Source organism: Colias philodice, chromosome 11, assembly GCF_061535455.1.
Source record: "Colias philodice isolate Cphi_HAF_F1 chromosome 11, ilColPhil1 Martin Lab GWU primary, whole genome shotgun sequence".
Classification (NCBI taxonomy): Eukaryota; Metazoa; Arthropoda; class Insecta; order Lepidoptera; family Pieridae; genus Colias; species Colias philodice.
In genome coordinates, this window is record NC_143096.1 from 9,059,783 (window position 1) to 9,078,818 (window position 19,036).

Here is a 19,036-nt window from a genome sequence, read left to right on the forward strand (position 1 = left end):
ATTTTTTAAAGAATCAGTAAAACTTTGTTAAGACATTTGATGCGAGTTAAAAATCGATACAAAAAATAATTTTATTAATTCTAGTTTATAGTCCAGTTAAATTTAAATGAAAACTCACCCTATGCCTAGGGGTGGACATGGGGCTACATGGTCGCCAGCGCTCCGTAGCGGGGTTGTACACATCCACCCAGTCGCTGTCGTACGACGAGCCGGGCGATGTGTTGCGTCCCCCCACCGCGTAGAAAAATCCCTGAATATAATATTATAATATAATTGTTTTGTTATTATGTATGTTTTGTGGGTGAATAGTTGTCCCTTATTTCTATCAGAACATATTTAGCTGTGGATTCCTGTAAAATTCCGCCTTTCTCGAAAACGTGGCGCATTCGTACTGTTATATTCCAAGACTGTATGCACTAATGCATACAGCCATCCCTAAACTATTCTGTCAGCACATTCCTTTCCCGCCATCATTCCTATGCGTCCCACGTCCAGTTAGTCTACATCCAACACCCTCAGGGTACGGTTGCCGGCAAATCCATATAAGTCTGTGTATTAATTCTCTAAAATCAATTATTGTGTTTTAAATCAAGTTTTAATAATAAAATCTTTTTTTTAAAAAGAGGTTTATTTCACCTCCCGTAACAGTACGAATTGTGTCTCGATTATTACAATGCAACTAATATCCACCCTTAAATTTTTAAAAATACATATACATTTTTTAGGCATTTTATTTTAATTTACGGTTATTGTAACAATTATAATTAATAATTTTTATTTAATTTAGTGTATCGGCATTAGAATAAATGGATTACAAAACAAACTAATTTGAATTATGTTTCTAAAATGACACGACATTTTCATGTATCGGAATTTAGTTAATCACCTAATAATGTAACACATGAATATTTATGTGTTGTGATTAATAGCACAGCTTTACTTATATTGTAACGTAAATATACATAATTTTGATACAAAAATTTCAGGTTTTTCACAGTAGATACGTGTATCTAATAATAATATTTACACACATTTTACAATGTCATTATTTGTCAGCACGTTTGCGTAATCTGTGAACTTCCGGTCAACGTGCAATTCGATCATGATAATATGTGTAAGTTTATCAGTATTCCCTTTGCATTAGCGCAATGTGATAAAACAAAAGCCGCTTAAAAACAACAGTGAGGCAGACTTGGTCACGTACTAAAATTTATTTTTAGATAATTTTATTACGATATTAGAATTGCTTGAAAACATTAGACATTTACGTCCTTCGAAACTATCGCAAAAGGTTATGTTTTCAGTTAGAAGATTGTTACGAATTTGTTCAATCGTTATGTATGAACATGAGATACAAAAGACAATAATCTAATAAGACTTTTTTCAGATGAACTCATACCAATTGTATGCTTCCTACGGTACAAGTAGAAGGGAAGCTTTTGACTGAATGTATTAGGTATCTATCTTTTGACATTAAGTATAAGCCGATTATTTCTATAACAACGATTGTTATTGTGTATTTTGCTAAAATAAATAATTTTTCATTTCCATTTTCATTATAACAATGATATATCATTATGACTGATAAACACGTGCCCGGTGCCGCGTCATCATCATTACATACATGTCTTACAGGAAGCCTTACACTTTAAAGCATTGCAGCATTGCTTGTCCAATCCAAGAATAAATCCTTTTACCCAGATGCCTCAATATATAAAAAAAACAACTGAAAAATTTACAACTATATAAGGAAAATACCTTTAAAAACACGGCTCCCAATCCAGATCTAGGCACAGTGAGTCTTGGCAACGTCGTCCAACAGTTGTCATCCAAATTAAAAGCTTCGAACACATCTATAGAATGCCTGAAGTATCCCCCAGCCACATATATTATTCGCGGCGTGTTCGGCCTCCGCTCTTTTACTACTAATTTCTTGTGTAACGTCAGATCCTGAAAATATATGTAAATATTAGTTTAGGCTAGTCCAATACCAATGTATTGGACTATTTTTATTTTTCGTTTTTATTTTAAAAAAGTACAATGTTGAAAGAATAATGCCACGTCCATATTGAGGGGTTATGTTAGTACTCGTTAATAATTCAAATTTAAATTGTCTACGGTTTACATAAATAACGATAGAGATACGTACGGTTGCCATTTTATATGTATAATTAATTTTCGCAGTATGCTATACGTCACACTTCATATAATCTATAAATTCATCACGAAAGTGCGCCTCCACGAATATCTACAGGTGGTTTTATTACTTTACTTCAGCCATAAGAAGCAAATTTTGAACAGTTATAAGTGCTTAGTCATGTTGAGTCGCGTCAGGTAAAAGTTTGATCACCTCTGTGTATTGTACAAATAAATATCAAGGATACGCTAATATTTATGCTCGATATCAATAAATTTGGTACAATATTACTCTTAAATATTAAAAACGTGAAATTCCGAAAATAAACTTAAATATGATTAATTGGAAACCAAACCCTGATCTTGTAAACTTTTCAATAATAAATATTATTTTACTCTAGATAGCACTTTTCCTTATCTCTACATCATGATTTTGGGAATTCCTTCTTTATTTTTTTATTAACACATACACAATAATAATATCACTTCATACTATATACAGGGTGTCCCACTGTTGGTATACTAAGCTCAAAGGAGGTTATAGTTTTGCATACGCTGAGTATGTAAAAAATACTTATAAAATTCCAGACGAATTTTTATTCAAATAGATAAATTCTTAAAACTCTATGTTGTACACCCATAACAAGCAACCCGCCCAACTTTGCCACTAGCACGTGAGTTATCGTTTAAGATTATGTTTTCATAGACAAAATGCTCACATTAGATTAGCGGTATATGCCGGCTGCGCGAAGCTAGAGAAGAAAACATGGATTTTCAGGAAAAATATAGCAAAAAATTTTTGACGTAATTTTGTTGTTTAAGTATTTTTTACGTGATCAGTGTACGCAAAACTACATGGCCCTTCGCGCTTAGTATACCAATAGTGGGACACCCTGTATAATCACTTCATGAAGGATACATGAATTTTTGTATTCTTTCAATAAAGTCGACATTTGTTTGCTCCCGCGCTCTAATTTTTGCACTATCATTGTAGGTATCTTATATTTATTAAAAATGCAAATTATCGAAACAATACAATCGTATTTTTTTTATACGCTCATTAAGATTATGGTAATGTAAATATATTACACGTTATGTAATAAATTATTTAAAAATAAATGAAGAACAAATTAATATAAAATATATCCCATTCTGTTATCATATTTTAGATTATCTATTAATATTTAACATTGATTATGGGTGTTATTATTTTTTGAAAAGATGAAGAGCTAAAGTGACCATCCTCCGCCTCGATCTTAATACGCATAATTTATAGTCAGTTTAAGACAGTATGGCATAGCCTAGACGTTATAATAATTTGGAGTCCTTAAAACAATCCGTAAGATTAGTAGTAAATAATTTTCCCGTAAAGAGAGTGCGTATTTTCATTGACGGTCCCAACTTGATAGTGATCGATTAAAAGCCAAAGATCATTTGGAATGAGCTTCATATTATTGTAAATTGAGTTAGTACTTAGTAACAAAATAAGAGTTGTGGCGCCATCTATTACATGGAATGTATGTGTAACTATTTCAAAATGACAAATAAACGAACGTCTGTTTGAAGCAATAACCGTGTTTAATACATATATCATCATAATATATTTTTAATAGTAATATTCATATATACAGTGATAAAGTTTATGCAATTTAAAAAAGTCCTTGTTACAATAATTATGACAAGACAGTGTATTATTGTTATTTTACACGCGATAAAAAATAGGATAAGATTAGTTTTATATATATCTGTTTGTACTTTGCACTGAGTATGACAGTACTATCATAGCATACACTGCTAAATAAAGTGTAAGTATTTATTTTTTTATTATTTATTTATGACTCTATGTTTTGAATCTAACACATGTATGATACGAAAGCGCTTGACCGTTATTGAACTCAAAAAAAGTTTATGTATGTAACAAGAAACAAACAATTATAATAACAGACATAAAATGGGTCATCACATATTATTTATTATATTATCGTGATTTAATAATATAAGTGTATAATAATATATTCAGATCAATTCTCTTATTGTAGAGGTATAACATACTAGCTGCACTCCGCGGTTTCACTAACATCACAGACTAATAATAATATACTGCTAACATAATATTAGTAAAGATTACAGCAAGTAAATTTTATATAAAAAAAAGGATCAAAATTAATAAGGATAAAATTACACTAATTACTTATGAAACTCAAAAAGAATCACCTCAATAGGTTGAAAACCAATGGACTTACTCGATAAGAGTATCAAAACAAAAAATAAACAATCGAAATTAGAACCTCCTTCTTCTGTAATAGCAAAGGTAATAGTCATAAAGATGGTGAATCAAATCACGTGTAACCTTCCACTAATTAATAGAGGATTATATCCAGGATAGGCGGATACTGATATATATTATCTATAGTCTATTTAGTAGTATCTTATAGATTAGATTCTAAACATTAGAATCTTACAAAAATGTCAATAAATGTAAGATAAAACCGCTAAATAAACCGTATAGTGCAAAATTGTTCTTACATCTGTGAAAAATTGTCTTTTCTCCTTTACTAAAAATCTTAAATTTAATTCCAAAATAACCTTGGAGTTCTTACCTGAAATATTTTAGCAAGGTATTCCCTGCAGGCGGGCACTTTCTTGAGCACCGTGCACGTGCTCATTTGCTCCTTGAGAAAGCTCGGCGTCAAGTACTGACACCGCACCGCTTGGAGGATGTGCTCCATACGGGGATACCTTTTGTCCTCGTCGTATTTTACCTGTAAATATTAAATGTTATTATTTGTGATCGATTTGACTAAGAAAAGGTTTTAAACTTAAATATGTATTTATTCAATTGCACTTCTAAAAACAGTATTGAATTGTAGTAACGCCTTGGGCATTTGGCACATATTATCCGGTTCCGAAGCAGTTTCTACAGAGAAGACCTTAAAGGAGAAGACTATATAATAAGTCTATATAACTGCTCTTTTAAAATCATGTCAATTTTCCGCATAATATGCTCTACTTAGTGATGTTTGATAATAGTTTTTTTTTATTTTGCCAATTAGAGTACAAGAGAAGCTCAAGCGGTCTATTTTGGGACATAATTTGTTTCTGTGGACATGTCTGCTTGTTTAGATACGATTTGCGATAAAACCCAAGGGATTAAATCGTGAGTTTACAAGAGACGGTAAAGGACCATGACTCAGATGTTGCCCGTTTTGTCCTGGTTTGATCCAGTTATTTAGTTTTTCCTTGACTTGTTTTTTTTCTGTGGAGTCAAATTATTGTCTGTCTAAAAATAATAAAATATTTTAATTGCAAATGTAGACTTTCGCAGTCTGAATACTTGAATACTTTATGGTACTTTTTCTCAATGTCTGAGGTTTAGTTTAGTGACGATTCCGTTAGGAGGCGTCCATAAATTACGTGAGTTGTTTTAGGGGGGGGGAGGGGGTCGAGTAAAATCTCATCTAACCTTACGTTGGGGAGAGGGGGGGTGTCGGCAAATATCACGCAATTTTTTTTAAATTGAAACAAAGCAAATTATACTCTTTTGGTACATTTAATTTTAATCCAAATATCATGCTTAAGATTTTAATGTTACGGTTAAGATTTAAATATTCTATTGTTACCTTGAACACTAAGGGCCGATTTTTCAATGCTTATTCGTGGAATAATGTATAAAACTACCATTTTAAAAACATATTCTACCATTTTAAAAACATATTCTAATTGCCCGTATTTGACAGTTTACGTGACATTTTAATATTATGTATCTTGTAATACTTTATTGGACGGATAAGTTTTATCCAAGCATTGAAAAATCGGCAATTATTATAACTTTCAGCAATATTAATTACTATTTTTAACTAGTCGTAAACAAAAGCACGAAGCAATTTTTTTTTCTTTTTACAAACCCACATTTTGAAAAATCTCATGTGAGATGGGGGGATGGGGGAGGGGGTTCAATAAAATCTCATGATATCTCACTAGAGGGGGAGGGAGGGTCAAAAAATGGACAAAAACACCTCACGTAATTTATGGACGCTCCCTAATATGTATTTTGCCCGGAATATTAATTGCAACAAAAAATATATGAATTACTTTTAGGTAGTGTGTTTTGAATATTATCGTACGTGACACTTATCTACCAAGTCAATCATATTATACGATGATAAGACGATGAGCGTACGTAATTATTTCCTAAAGTTTTTATGATGATTCGGTTTATTATTGGAGTTATGTTTAGTCACGATTATTGAGTCAGCAGATCACGTAATAATTAAACAATCAATTATATTAACTTTTACTAGAAATTGACCTACGATCAACTTTGATCTAAATATTGATTTTGTGAGACATAAAAATATAAGAGGTAGGTACAGTTTTACTTACACAATCATTATTAGTTTAACCTGTCCCTTAATTAGTCCATAGTCCAAAACTTATAAGATTGTCATATACATATTATGACTGTACTTAACCGGAAAAATGCGTACATGCGTATTCTCCCGAGATACTGTATTATAAACATTATTTCTCAGAAGAATTGCCTATGTTTATTAAATGAGTTAGCACTAGCTAATTTACAATTTGCCATGATAAGACGTGTTTTGATGACGCGTGTACTATATTATTATCAGTCAGTGCCTATAGGAAAACGTTGCTAATTTTTATAGTGTTCTTTAGAAAAAATGCAATATTTTTAATTGGACATGTATACAATATTTTTAATTCGACTTTAATTTAATGTCTTGATATATTTTTGACGTGACAACGTCTTATAATTCGATAGCGCCGGCTGCACGCACGAAAAACATGACTCATGCGGCGTTACCTCGCTCTGAGGCGTTCCATGTAAGGCTTGAAGTGCAAGCGAGAGCGCGGAATGTTGTCACGTTCAACTATCGTCAGTAAACCGACTTTACAGACAACCAATTTTTAAAGTATAAATGGTAGGTTTTGACTTTGAAATTATATACTGAGCAGTGTGATGTCACTATATGTATAATAAATGAATCAAAATGGACCTAGATTTAAATGTTTACGCGAATCCGTGACGTATTTGTATCATTCTTTCGTCATGTCATTCTGTCTCTGCGTATGGATGGGGAAATATTGTCAGCCAATAGTTGACTCATATGTTTGACGTGTTCAGTCTTTATTATCTATAGTCTGTACAAATAAACAAAATCATATGTGTTTAGATTAGATTAACATCATGCGTCTCAAGCAATAAATTATCTTCTCATCGTCTCTTTATAATAAAAAGTAAATACGCAATTATTTTCATTTATATAAACAGCCTTAAAAATAATGGTAACACTGATAACACACTACAGCTGTTGTTTATTATTTACGATAAAAACGAAATTTTTTTTCATTAATAAATAATGAATCGATAATAATTGTGTATAGGAAAAAATACGCTATCACAAAAAATACTAGAAAACATCAACTATTTAAATCATTTTTCAAATATTATTATGACTCATATAATTTTTATTTGTACTTGAACTGTTGGGAATTCCAGTGCGGAAAAAAGACAGAGCTATATGGTTCGTCTAGCAGCATCACCTTCGCACGTTGGAAATAATACTGCATAGGTCATCATGGTGGTTACCATTTCCTTATTTAATAAAGTCATATTACTATTTATTAATAATTCCTATTAAATAAAATTTAATTTCTGTATTCGATCTTTATGTGAATATTCTTCAGTATCTATAGATACTAGTTTGATAGATCCATCGCAATGATAGGAATAAATTTAGAACTATGTTATATCAGGTAAACCAGAATCTGATGGCAATTAGGGAAATCAAAATTTTGAGTGTGCAACCCTAGGGAAAATGGACTGAACTATCTTGATACTGCTTATTTTTTATTTTGTCCTCAATATCATTACTCACATAACATAAGTGGACAATACTGTACTTAATAATGAGATATCCACTTAATATTATGTAGGTACATACTTACATCTATAATATACAATTATACAAATTACTTTTATACAGGTAATACATATTATTATTTACACATACCTATATTTGTATATTCATTACCAGTATGCCATGTGAAAATATCGATATAATGATAATGTAGATCAAAACTGCTTATAATTTTTTATAAAATAAAATAAAAATAAAATAAAATTATGTTTATTTTCGTAAGTATTAACAGACACACATTATAAAATTGACTTGGACAGCTTGGACTTGACGAATAGCCGTATTAGAAACTCCTGTAATAAGTTTTCATAAATTATATTCTAATCAACAAACAATATTATAGTTACCTACATATAATATTTTTTAATTTATAGTATCAAAACGGGTGAGTCCAATTTACCAATAAAATCTTCAAAATTGAAAATTGTGATGTGTTTGACCCTTCTTCATCGAATGTTTTTCCATACACATTATAAACAACACCTCTTGCTTGTGATCGCAACGGCTTTTTCGACATTTTCAAAGATTTTTTAGACAAAATCCTAAAAATTATTCATCAACTGCAAAAAAGACAAATAATTTGACATCCAATTTGATAGTTGTCAAATAAGTTGCCACATAAAAATCTTTTATTTCTTAAATATAAATATGCCATCAGATTCTGGTAGACCTATATCACACATAATACAATAATAGTATTGTAACATTTATGTAACAGTAGTGTTAAAAATAATGTTAATATAAAATCGTGCCTTCTTCTGTCACTATAACTACATGAAAAATGACAAGACAAGGCAAAGTATCTAAAACTTGAAATACATATTCAATAACTGCTGGAAACAACAGGTGGTGTTAACTGAAAGATAACATAAAATAATACATTTTCCTCATACACAAAGGTAAAAAAAGAGATAGCGTGACATTTATACGTCTGAATACCAATACCTAACAATAGAAACGCAGTTTAACAATGAATTGCAGATATTCAATGACGCTTCACAAATGCAAGGGGTGTAACCATATCTTATAACAGTAATATTTCCAGCGTGGTAAAGTGATGGCGCTAGGCGACCCATAAAGCGCTGTCATTTTTACATACTGGAATTAAAACTGCTTTAAGACATCATGGTTCGGGAGCAGGTTTTCATAAACAAAACTGGCAACGTTTACGTACAAACAGGATATTCTTTTATTTCAAATATAGCCTGTGACGATTGAGGAAAACTGGTGCCTAAACAAAAAATAAAATACCACGCTACATATTGTTAGACTACTCGCGTCGTTGTTTGCGCACGTCGTTTTAAAGGCGTTATTTACTCTTAGTTTAGCATTATTATAAATTTGTTATTTTTAAATATACATAGTATGATAGGCCAATTGACCTATATACATATTATACAAAATTGTTTTGCCTTACCCATTATAACATAGGCTACCTTTTATTGCGAAAAAACACCCCGCAGGCGAAGCCGCGGGCGGAAGCTAGTTATAAATAAAGTAGATAAGGTTTATTTGGGCGAATTGATATTGTTTATTGTTATTTGAAATCGTAATATAAATACATAATATACAGTGAAATACTGCACAGTCATTTCGCGATGCAAATTTATAGGATTTATCTTACATAGCTCAGTTGAATAATTACAAGAAATAGTTTTTATATTCCTAAAAAATGTATAATAAGTAAATTTATCTTTTCCTTAAAAACCTTTATAATTATGTACACGTAAGAAAAATAATTTTATCAAAGTTTTATTATTTTATTATGCTTAACACGTAATAAATATAATTTAAAATGTTCGATTAGGTTCACGGTTTGAAAGAGATCTTCCTATAATGTTTAATTTTGTTCTATAAGTTAAAAATATTTTTTCTCTACAATTTATCTTAATATTATATTTACAAACTTTTTATTAAAACACAAAATCTCACCCAACTCAACACAGCATTGTAAACTTCTCTCTCCTCTCGAACATTGAGTTCATCTTTCCGTATGAGGCATATCAATTCTGGCGCAGTTAATTGAAGAAATTCTTCTTCTTGGCATACCTAGAAAAATAAAATAATAAAAAATATAATAATATTAAACCAGTTTTCAAAATATAAACCAGTAATGTACAAGTACTTCAGAACATAAAATTTTGGTGTATATTTTTAATTAAATAAATTTTCATTTCCATCCAATTTTTGTGAAAATAAATAAACAGTAAACAAGCCTATTTCCCTATTTTATGAAGTGTCTCTATTTTCAACACAATATAACAAGTAGACAATATGCGTCGAAAATCGAAATATCGACCTCTTTTTGCGAAGTCAGTTAATAATTTTAATCTGTAGGTACTAATAATAAAATAAAATAGGTATTCAAATTTTACAAGATCATCTTTCCCCCCCTTTTGTACACGATACAATGTCAAGAGGATAAAACGCATCAGAAATTGGAATCGTGACTCGCGATTTCCCGCGTAAAGGTATTGCAGTAATGCCCCATATTACTTTATAGTTAGAATAGTAATGCGAAGACAATAGTATGTTAATTTATTTATTACCTAATTATTATCATGTAAAGCTTTCAGCCCGCGGTTTCGTTCGCTTTATTTTAAACTTTAATTTAATTATATTTAACCTTCCTCGTGAACTACTTTATCTATATTAAAAAAAATTGCATAAAAATTAAAAATCCGTTGAGTAGTCGTGCAGGTCTATGCATACATATAGTGATATAGACCGACAAATAAAGGGAAGCGACTTTGTTTTATACTATGTTGTGATTAGGCATATAATATCTGCGACGACATTATCAACATACCAAAAGTAACGATAACTTTTAATCTTTTTGTTTCAGTACAATCTTGTTTGCCATCGAAAAGCGTTTATCGTTTATCACAATATTACATATTCATCGGTACCTACAAGATTAGTTATTTCATAATATTATTTTTATCAAACCAAATAAAATAATGTCACGAATTAAACGTACCTATACATAGCATTACAAATGCTTGCTTTTATCATCGAGTTATCATATTGATTAAATTATGTTTAAATAAAATGTATACTGTTGTTGATGCAACAGGCATTTGACAAAGACATTCATGAATATAAATGGAAATGTAAGCCCATACGTTCGTAAGTGACACAGCACTTTTACAATCCGGTTTTAGATATTATTGCGATTTTATCAAGATTTTTTCCTTTGGATGAATTTTACATAAAAAAAAGATAATAACATAGAAGTACTGAATCATCTAGACTTATAGTAGATTACGATTTGGAAAAATAATATCATCAGATTTAATATCAGTGAGATAGTACAAAGTTCCAAATGACTCATTAGATTTACTAATATGTATGTGGGAATGATATTTTAAAATTGACATACACCAAAAGCTATAGCAATTCCTGTTATACATATGAACACACTACAATCCTATCAAAAGTAACTTCTGACTGAATCAGAACATATAACAATATAATAAAAATTTCTTTCGTCATAAATTTCTACCCAGTACCACAGAATAATAACTAGTTGCCAATACGTAACATTTAAGTCGAAAAATATTCAATACTAGCTTTCCGCCTGCGGCTTCGCCCGCGTTTTCAAAAAAAAACCCGCATAGTTCCCGTTCCCGTGGGATTTCCGGGATAAAACCTAGCCTATGTCACTCAGAAATGATGTAGCTTTCCAACAGTGAAAGAATTTTTCAAATCTGCCAAGTAGTTTCGGAGCCTATTCAATTCATACAAACAAACAAACAAAAAATCAAACCTTTCCTCTTTATAATATTAGTATAGATTGAAACTGAATCATGTAATCACTATTATCGATTATTTCTCTACCAGTCTACCTTTGACATAATAAAAGAGGAAAGTCACAAAAAATTGTCAAAAATTCACACACATTTTGTCAAAAAGAGCTATATCAATTATCAACAAACTTACTTGTATAAAATTCCTCTCAATAAACTGGTTGGCTTTAATCTTCAAGTCTATGCAGCCGTGTTGTTCAGCGAAGTTGGCGATGCCGATCGCGTTGGACGGGTCCAGTTGGCGCTCGAGGAAGGCGCAACAGGCGTCTATGACATTTGATATCTGCGGCATATGACTGCAATATAATGTCCCTTGATACACTATTACCAAAGGGCATATATTGGAATAGTGCGAAGTATAACGCTATTGTGTTGAAGTTACAGGATAATATTAAACAGCATTTTAAGATTGGAAAGAGATAATGTTAAAGAAGTCAACAGATACTTAATAATACTGGGTTAAAAATATAATATACCTTGATGGAATTTAAACTATATTGGAATTTAAAATTGTTATATTTTTTATAAGAATCGTGATAGCCTTTTTCGCACCGCATAGATACTATGTATGAATTTCAGAATGCTACGGCATAATGAAATAATATAGTATCTTATTTCCTCCTTTGATAAAAAAATCATGTTTTAGTAACAGCATCGTAAAGTAGACCTTTGTACATATTTTTATACACAATAATTCGGTGAATCATTTTATGAATGATTTACCCTATTTTTGCGCCACAATATTTGCTGATTAAAGTAAATAAATATTTGTATGCAGATACTAGTAGGTATCCAAATGACGACATGCTAGTATAAGTATACAAATATTTAATTACTTTCTGTAGATGACGCACACAATTTTAAGAAACAATTCGTTATGAGGAAAAAATTATAAATTTTTATGCGATTCGCATTCAATAAAATATTTTTTTATATTGAAAATATGAATAGGAACTACGAACTGGTGTTATTACCATATCGTATCAATTCAAAAAAAGTACACACGGAATGATTGTCCAATTAAAATTATCTATAATTACTAAAGTTCACTATCATTAACCGATAATGAAAAACCGATATCACATAATATTATAATTTTGCTAATAAAAAAAACCTAACATAGATGCTCATTCGCATAAAAAAATCTAGCTCCTATTACAAAAAAAACTTATTCAATCAATTAAATTCGATTGCTCTGGCGGGATCACGGGTGGCCGAGAGTTCAGGCGTCACCCCGATAAGGCGGAAGACGAGGGTTCGAATCCCGGCACGATATCATTTATTTATCCTTAAAAATATTTGAACGTAAATATACATTTATAAAGAATAGAAGAAATTTGATCACGAGGCGGGACTCGAACCCGCATCCTTTCACACCAATCCAGAGCGGATGCCTGACCAACTCGGCCACCCGTGGCACAGAGAGATCGAATTTACTCTATTCTTTCAGTTCTATGTGTCTAAGGGACACACCTAAACACACCACACACCTATTTAAACCTATCAGTACGGAAAAATACCAATTAAATATTTACCTGGAACATAGTAGCCGCCGGTAAGAGTTGGCACACGGTGACCTCGGTAATCCTAACTTTGCCCGTGTACATGAAGTATACGAGCCACGCCATGGCCGAGGGACACACGCCTTGTAAGCGGACACGTGACATTTCACACTCTTTTAGACCACTCGTGAACATTGCCTGGTGACAAAGGTTATAGTCAATTTTAAAAAGAAAGATAGATAATTTCCATTTAAACTACAAAAATACGTCACAATTACAAATTTAAAAATAGAATAAGAAAAATAAAAAAGTATAAAATTTACCATAATACTTGGTTATAATCACTTAAGATACGATAGATGAAGATTTGCTTACGTTTCACACAAAAATGTGACTGCATCTGGTTAGACTTGCCACATGGAGCGAAGTCGAGGACCAATCAATATATCGAATATTATACAATTCAAAAATTATTTACTTGGAACCAAGCACAATTTAAAATGATTAAAGAAGAGCCTTCCATGAGCTGAACGTATTGTACAAAATACATACCTTAAAGTAAGGGCTGCCAGCTGCCAATACGACTTTGTGTACGTGAAACAATTCATTGCCGACCTCCAGGACGACGTCCGTCAGCATGTGGTGTGATCGCATCGTGAACAGCATCTGTAGCAATTTATAAAATATTTTAAATTATAAATATTTTTAAAACCACAGATTATATCGCGTATTTTGCATAATTGCTTTTAGAAATTCTGATTAACGAATAATCGGAACCTATACACATAATTCATCATTTATAAAACTTTTCTAGTAATACCTACATAGAGAACATAAGACAATGTTCAAAATTTTATGTTTAGAGCTAGGCCTCTAAAAATGAGCTTCAAAGAGCAACAATTAGTTCCTTGTCGGCTTTTTACATCGTTTGACTTCATTTCAGTAACAGCTTGTTAGTTGGTTGTAATTGAAATAAATACGAAACACAGAGTTACACACAAACAGAAAGCCTTGATTAATTACTAAACGAGTGATATAAATCAACTTAACAAAACAAAAATTACGTCTCGCATCCTTATCATAATATGAAGGGTATAATATAAAAACATTGAGACGAAAGTATAGCCTACTCCGATATGAAATTAATGCTATCTCACTTATCTGCTCATATCATAATTTGATAAGCCACCTTAAAATTTACTATGCCATGATGTGGCATTTAAATAAATTCTTTGTACATATGTATAAGAATTGCCATTCATTGCACTTGCATAAAGTTTGTATGTTTGAGATACTTATGGCTGCGTGATAATTGAGATAATAGCATAAAAAGATTACTTACGAGTTTTTCTAAAGAATTGTATTTATTATCTTGTCAAATTATGTAAGACAGGCATTATAATTTATAATATGCAAGCGTGAAGGTACCTATAAGTACCTAGTATGCAGGCATGCATTATGTAAGTACGTATGCGAATGAATTTAATCGTAAATGAATTAAAAGAATAAAAAGAATCTTAGTAATTTATTTTTATGCAATCCGATAAGAACAATATGTATACTATAATCTTCTATATTATATTAATAAAAAATGTTGTTCATTTATCTCGCCAAAACTCGAGAAGGAATGGACAATTATTTTTGAAACATAAATAATAGAAAAAGTACACCGGGTTATTTAGTCTAGTCTAAGTATAGATATAAGTATAGTTTTTACTAAATTCAATAACTGAAAGTACTTTGGTTTATGGACCAAAATTGCAAAAATATCATATATTGCAAATTTATCTACGTAATTAACAAAATATATAAATAAATAAAATAAAAAGCCTTTTATTCAAAATCTAATGTAAACCTTAATCTAGTCTCTTATTTGAATTTTGCTTATTTTTTGTAGATCTGTTTGCCAGTCGACAAAGGCCTCCTCCAACCGTTTCCACTCATGTCTTTCTTGGGCCACTCTGTTCCATGTGACGCCAGCCACTTTTCTTAGCTCTTCGTCCCATCTTTTTTGCGGTCTACCAATTTTTCCTCTTACCTTCTCTAGGATAGGCATTGTGTTATAGTTTTGCTCCATTTATCTTTTCCTCTTACCGTGTGTCCTGCACACCGCCATTTCATCCTTCTAATTTTGCATGTAATGTCTACGACCTTCGTTTTGCTTCTTATGGCTCGATTTCTCAGTCGGCCTGATTTTTTCACATGTAGCATGCTCCTCTCCATTGCGTATTGGCATGATGAGAGTTTGCTAGTCGCGTTTTGTGATAAGGACCAGGTTTGGCTGCCGGACATGAGAACTGGTAGTATACTTACAAGTATTAAATATTTTACTTTTAATATTCACGTGAAGATTTTTATCTTTCATAATCTCTTTCAAACTCCAGTACCTATTAAAGGCATTAGTTATTCTTCTTTCGACTTCTTTGCACATCTGATTATCGTCTGTTATTAGCTGTCCCAGGTAAATATATTCATCTGTGTAATCAATTTGGTTGGTTCCCAAGTTTATGGTAATTCTCTCTCCATTTGTCATTACTCTTGTTTTTTCTGGGTTCAGTATTAATCCTAATTTCATGCTTTCCGTTGCCAATTCCTTTAACATTTTTGTTATAACTTCCGAAGATTTTGCAAATAGCACAATATCATCTGCGAATCTCAAATGAGTCAATAAGACTCCGTTCACATTGATACCAAGATTTTCCCAATCTAGACGTCTGAATATTGATTCTAGTACCGCCGAGAATATTTTCGGTGACAGGGGATCTCCTTGTCGTACGCCTTTGCCTACTCTGAAAGGTTCACCCGTCTGTTCTAATTGAATTCTCGCAGTACTCTGGCTGTAAACATTTTTAATTAAGCGGATGTATTTATGTTCGATTCCTTGTTCTTTTAATGACTCCCACAACAAAATATAAGTAAACACTAATTATTTCTAATAATATTCCATTACATAATTTAACATTATAATATATTATTATAATCATAACTATTTTAATAGATATCTAATATAAAACAGGTGGATAATCTGATCCAATTATTAAATCCAATTACAGAGCAATTAATGAATTGATTGATTACGCTTATGATTACAAGTCTAATCGATAAATGTTATAAATTATTGCTAATCAAATAAATATAATTTCATAGTATAACATGACCCATATCTACAGTATTGTTATAAAGCTAAAGAGATTGTTTGTTTATTTGAACGCGCAAATCACAGGAACAACAGGATCGATTTCAAAAAATCGATCATCGTTGGATTTCATAAAATCGCTCCGTTGCGACGGTAAAGAAAGATGACAAACGAACAAATAAACAAACTTTCGTTCTTTGTTTTTGTGTGTACCTTCTTATTTACTTACTACTAGAGTCTAGACAGTCTTTACAAGATTACAAGGTAAATTTGATGAATTACATAACACCGAATACAGATACTCCGCGTATTCCCGATAACAACTGTTAAATTAATTAATTTTTACTTTTAACCTTGGAACGCTTCAGATCCTATCGCCAGGTCATAAAAAACCATGCATATATGTATTTAAAATAAAAGCAACACCGCCACACGTGGCTTAGCAAATGTGCTTTGTCATGATAGCTTGCGTTTTGTAAATCATTCGTTAACAACACAACTCGCTTATCTTGCTATGTAAATATAATTATTGAAACTGTATTCGTATTCAGTCACTGTAAAACTGAAGTAAACAATATATTATATCCTTCAGGTTTTAGGCATATGTTAACAAGTTATCTAAACCAATAGTAAAATAGGAGTACCTGTAGCATTTTATTATAAAATCTGTTTGTTTGTTCCAGCTAATCCCTGGAACGACTCGATCGATTTTGATTGGATTTTCAGTGACAGATAGCTGGTTGATGTAATAAGGAGTAACTTATACTACTTTTTATACTCATATTCCCATGGGAAGATTAAGATTAAATTAAAAAACTCATGCGGGACGCAGTTTTTGGTATATACCTAATATCTACATAAAATTTTACGATTGGCACAAGGATGTAGTGTAACCGCGGCTGTACACACTCGTCGAGAGCCTCTCGTCGAGAGCCTCGGCCGAAAAGACTCTCGTCGAGAGCATGCCTGTGCACACTCGTTCTAACATTTGAACTGAAGACTTACACGAGAATGGACGTAGAAATAGCTGCTGCTATTTGTCTTTGTGCCGTGAGCTATTATAATTTTTTAAACATTTACTATAAAAAAAAAATTCTCAAACCATGGAGAAAAAGAAGATGGTGGATGATTACTATGCACCGCAGTAGAAACAGGGAAATAAATATAAAAACTTCCTGAATAGTTAATGTATTTTATTGTATTTTTAAGGAATCAATAGAAACGCTTCTTTATTTCAGAAGTAAAATGGAAAATCAATTGGCTGAGTTGGTGGCAGAACCTTCTGGCCAATCCATACTAATATTATAAATGCGAAAGTAACTCTGTCTGTCTGTCTGTTACTCGATCACGCCTTAACTACTGAACCAATTTGCATGAAATTTGGTATAGAGATATTTTGATACCCGAGAAAGGACATAGGATAGTTTTATCCCGGAAACCTACGGAAACGGGTTTTTCTTTGAAAACGCGGGCGAAGCCGCGGGCGGAAAGCTAGTTTAAAATAAATCCATAAAAAATAAGTTCCATAAAAAAGGTTCTGTTTGATAGCACTCCAAAAACTGTAATTCTCGTTCATTAGACCACATAGTGAAACACGTGCGTTCATAAATAACGTCAGCGAGCAACTAACTGAACGAGTGTGTACATGCTCGCTCTCGTTTTCCTCGCGAGACTCAACGAGACCCTTTGACTCGGGCGCAAAAAACCGACCAGCGACCGAGACAGCCGAGGCGAGACACGAGAGTGCGAGACAAGACGAATGCACCATGTACATACTCGTTCTCGGCCTGTCTCGGTGTGTCTCGGCGAGTGTGTACAGCCGGCATAAGGTTTTTGTATAGTTTCTATTCTTAAATATCACTATTGGTTGTCACCTGTGGTTGTCACCAATCCGCTAATGACTACAGCAAAGCTCTGTGTGAAAAATAATATGGAATTCGTAATTGTGACTCAACAGTGAGCCCTATTCATATTAGTAGGTTGGGGTTCCGTATCAAAACTCAGAAGGAAACCTACTACGCTATACCCTATTAGTTATTATTCTGTGATATTAATAAGGCTCTGTCTGTCTGCCAACAGGCTGTATCTCATGAACCGTGATACCTAGACAATTACCACTCTAGTTACCTTACCAATTAACACTTTTTTAAATATTTTGATTTAAAAGTGTTAATTGTTGTGTTGTAATTTTAAATATTTCATACAAACATCTTTTTTTTTTTGCTGTTTTTGTACGGAATCTTTCGTACGCGAGAACCAATCTCGCACTTGACCGGTTTTTATTTATCTTTTTTCACTAGTTATCCTACATTGTATAGTACTTGTTGAGTATTGAATGTCAATGGCATGGAATATTTCAAAACATTACGTACTTTGAACTATTGAACTGTAAGATAAACAATTGAATTTAGGTCAAATGCTTGCAAAATATAGGAATAAAATTTAGAGATTGGTAGTCAATATTCCTATCTATTAATATATTTTAATTTTAAATCAATAAGATTCCTTGTC

At 31.9% G+C, this 19,036-nt stretch overlaps 1 protein-coding gene across 1 annotated transcript in view; it reads right to left on the reverse strand.

Moving 5' to 3' along the window:
* The window catches only part of LOC149484788 (kelch-like ECH-associated protein 1B), a 35,617-nt gene that overhangs the window by 3,559 nt on the left and 13,022 nt on the right, over positions 1-19,036 (reverse strand). Inside the window, exons 3-9 of the mRNA XM_089701054.1 lie at positions 13,942-14,055; positions 13,423-13,587; positions 12,021-12,170; positions 10,011-10,127; positions 4,737-4,898; positions 1,759-1,950; positions 119-250 (exon numbers count right to left, since the gene is read on the reverse strand). Of these exons, the coding sequence (XP_089557180.1) occupies positions 119-250; positions 1,759-1,950; positions 4,737-4,898; positions 10,011-10,127; positions 12,021-12,170; positions 13,423-13,587; positions 13,942-14,055 (1,032 nt within the window). The remainder of the gene's footprint in view (positions 1-118; positions 251-1,758; positions 1,951-4,736; positions 4,899-10,010; positions 10,128-12,020; positions 12,171-13,422; positions 13,588-13,941; positions 14,056-19,036) is intronic.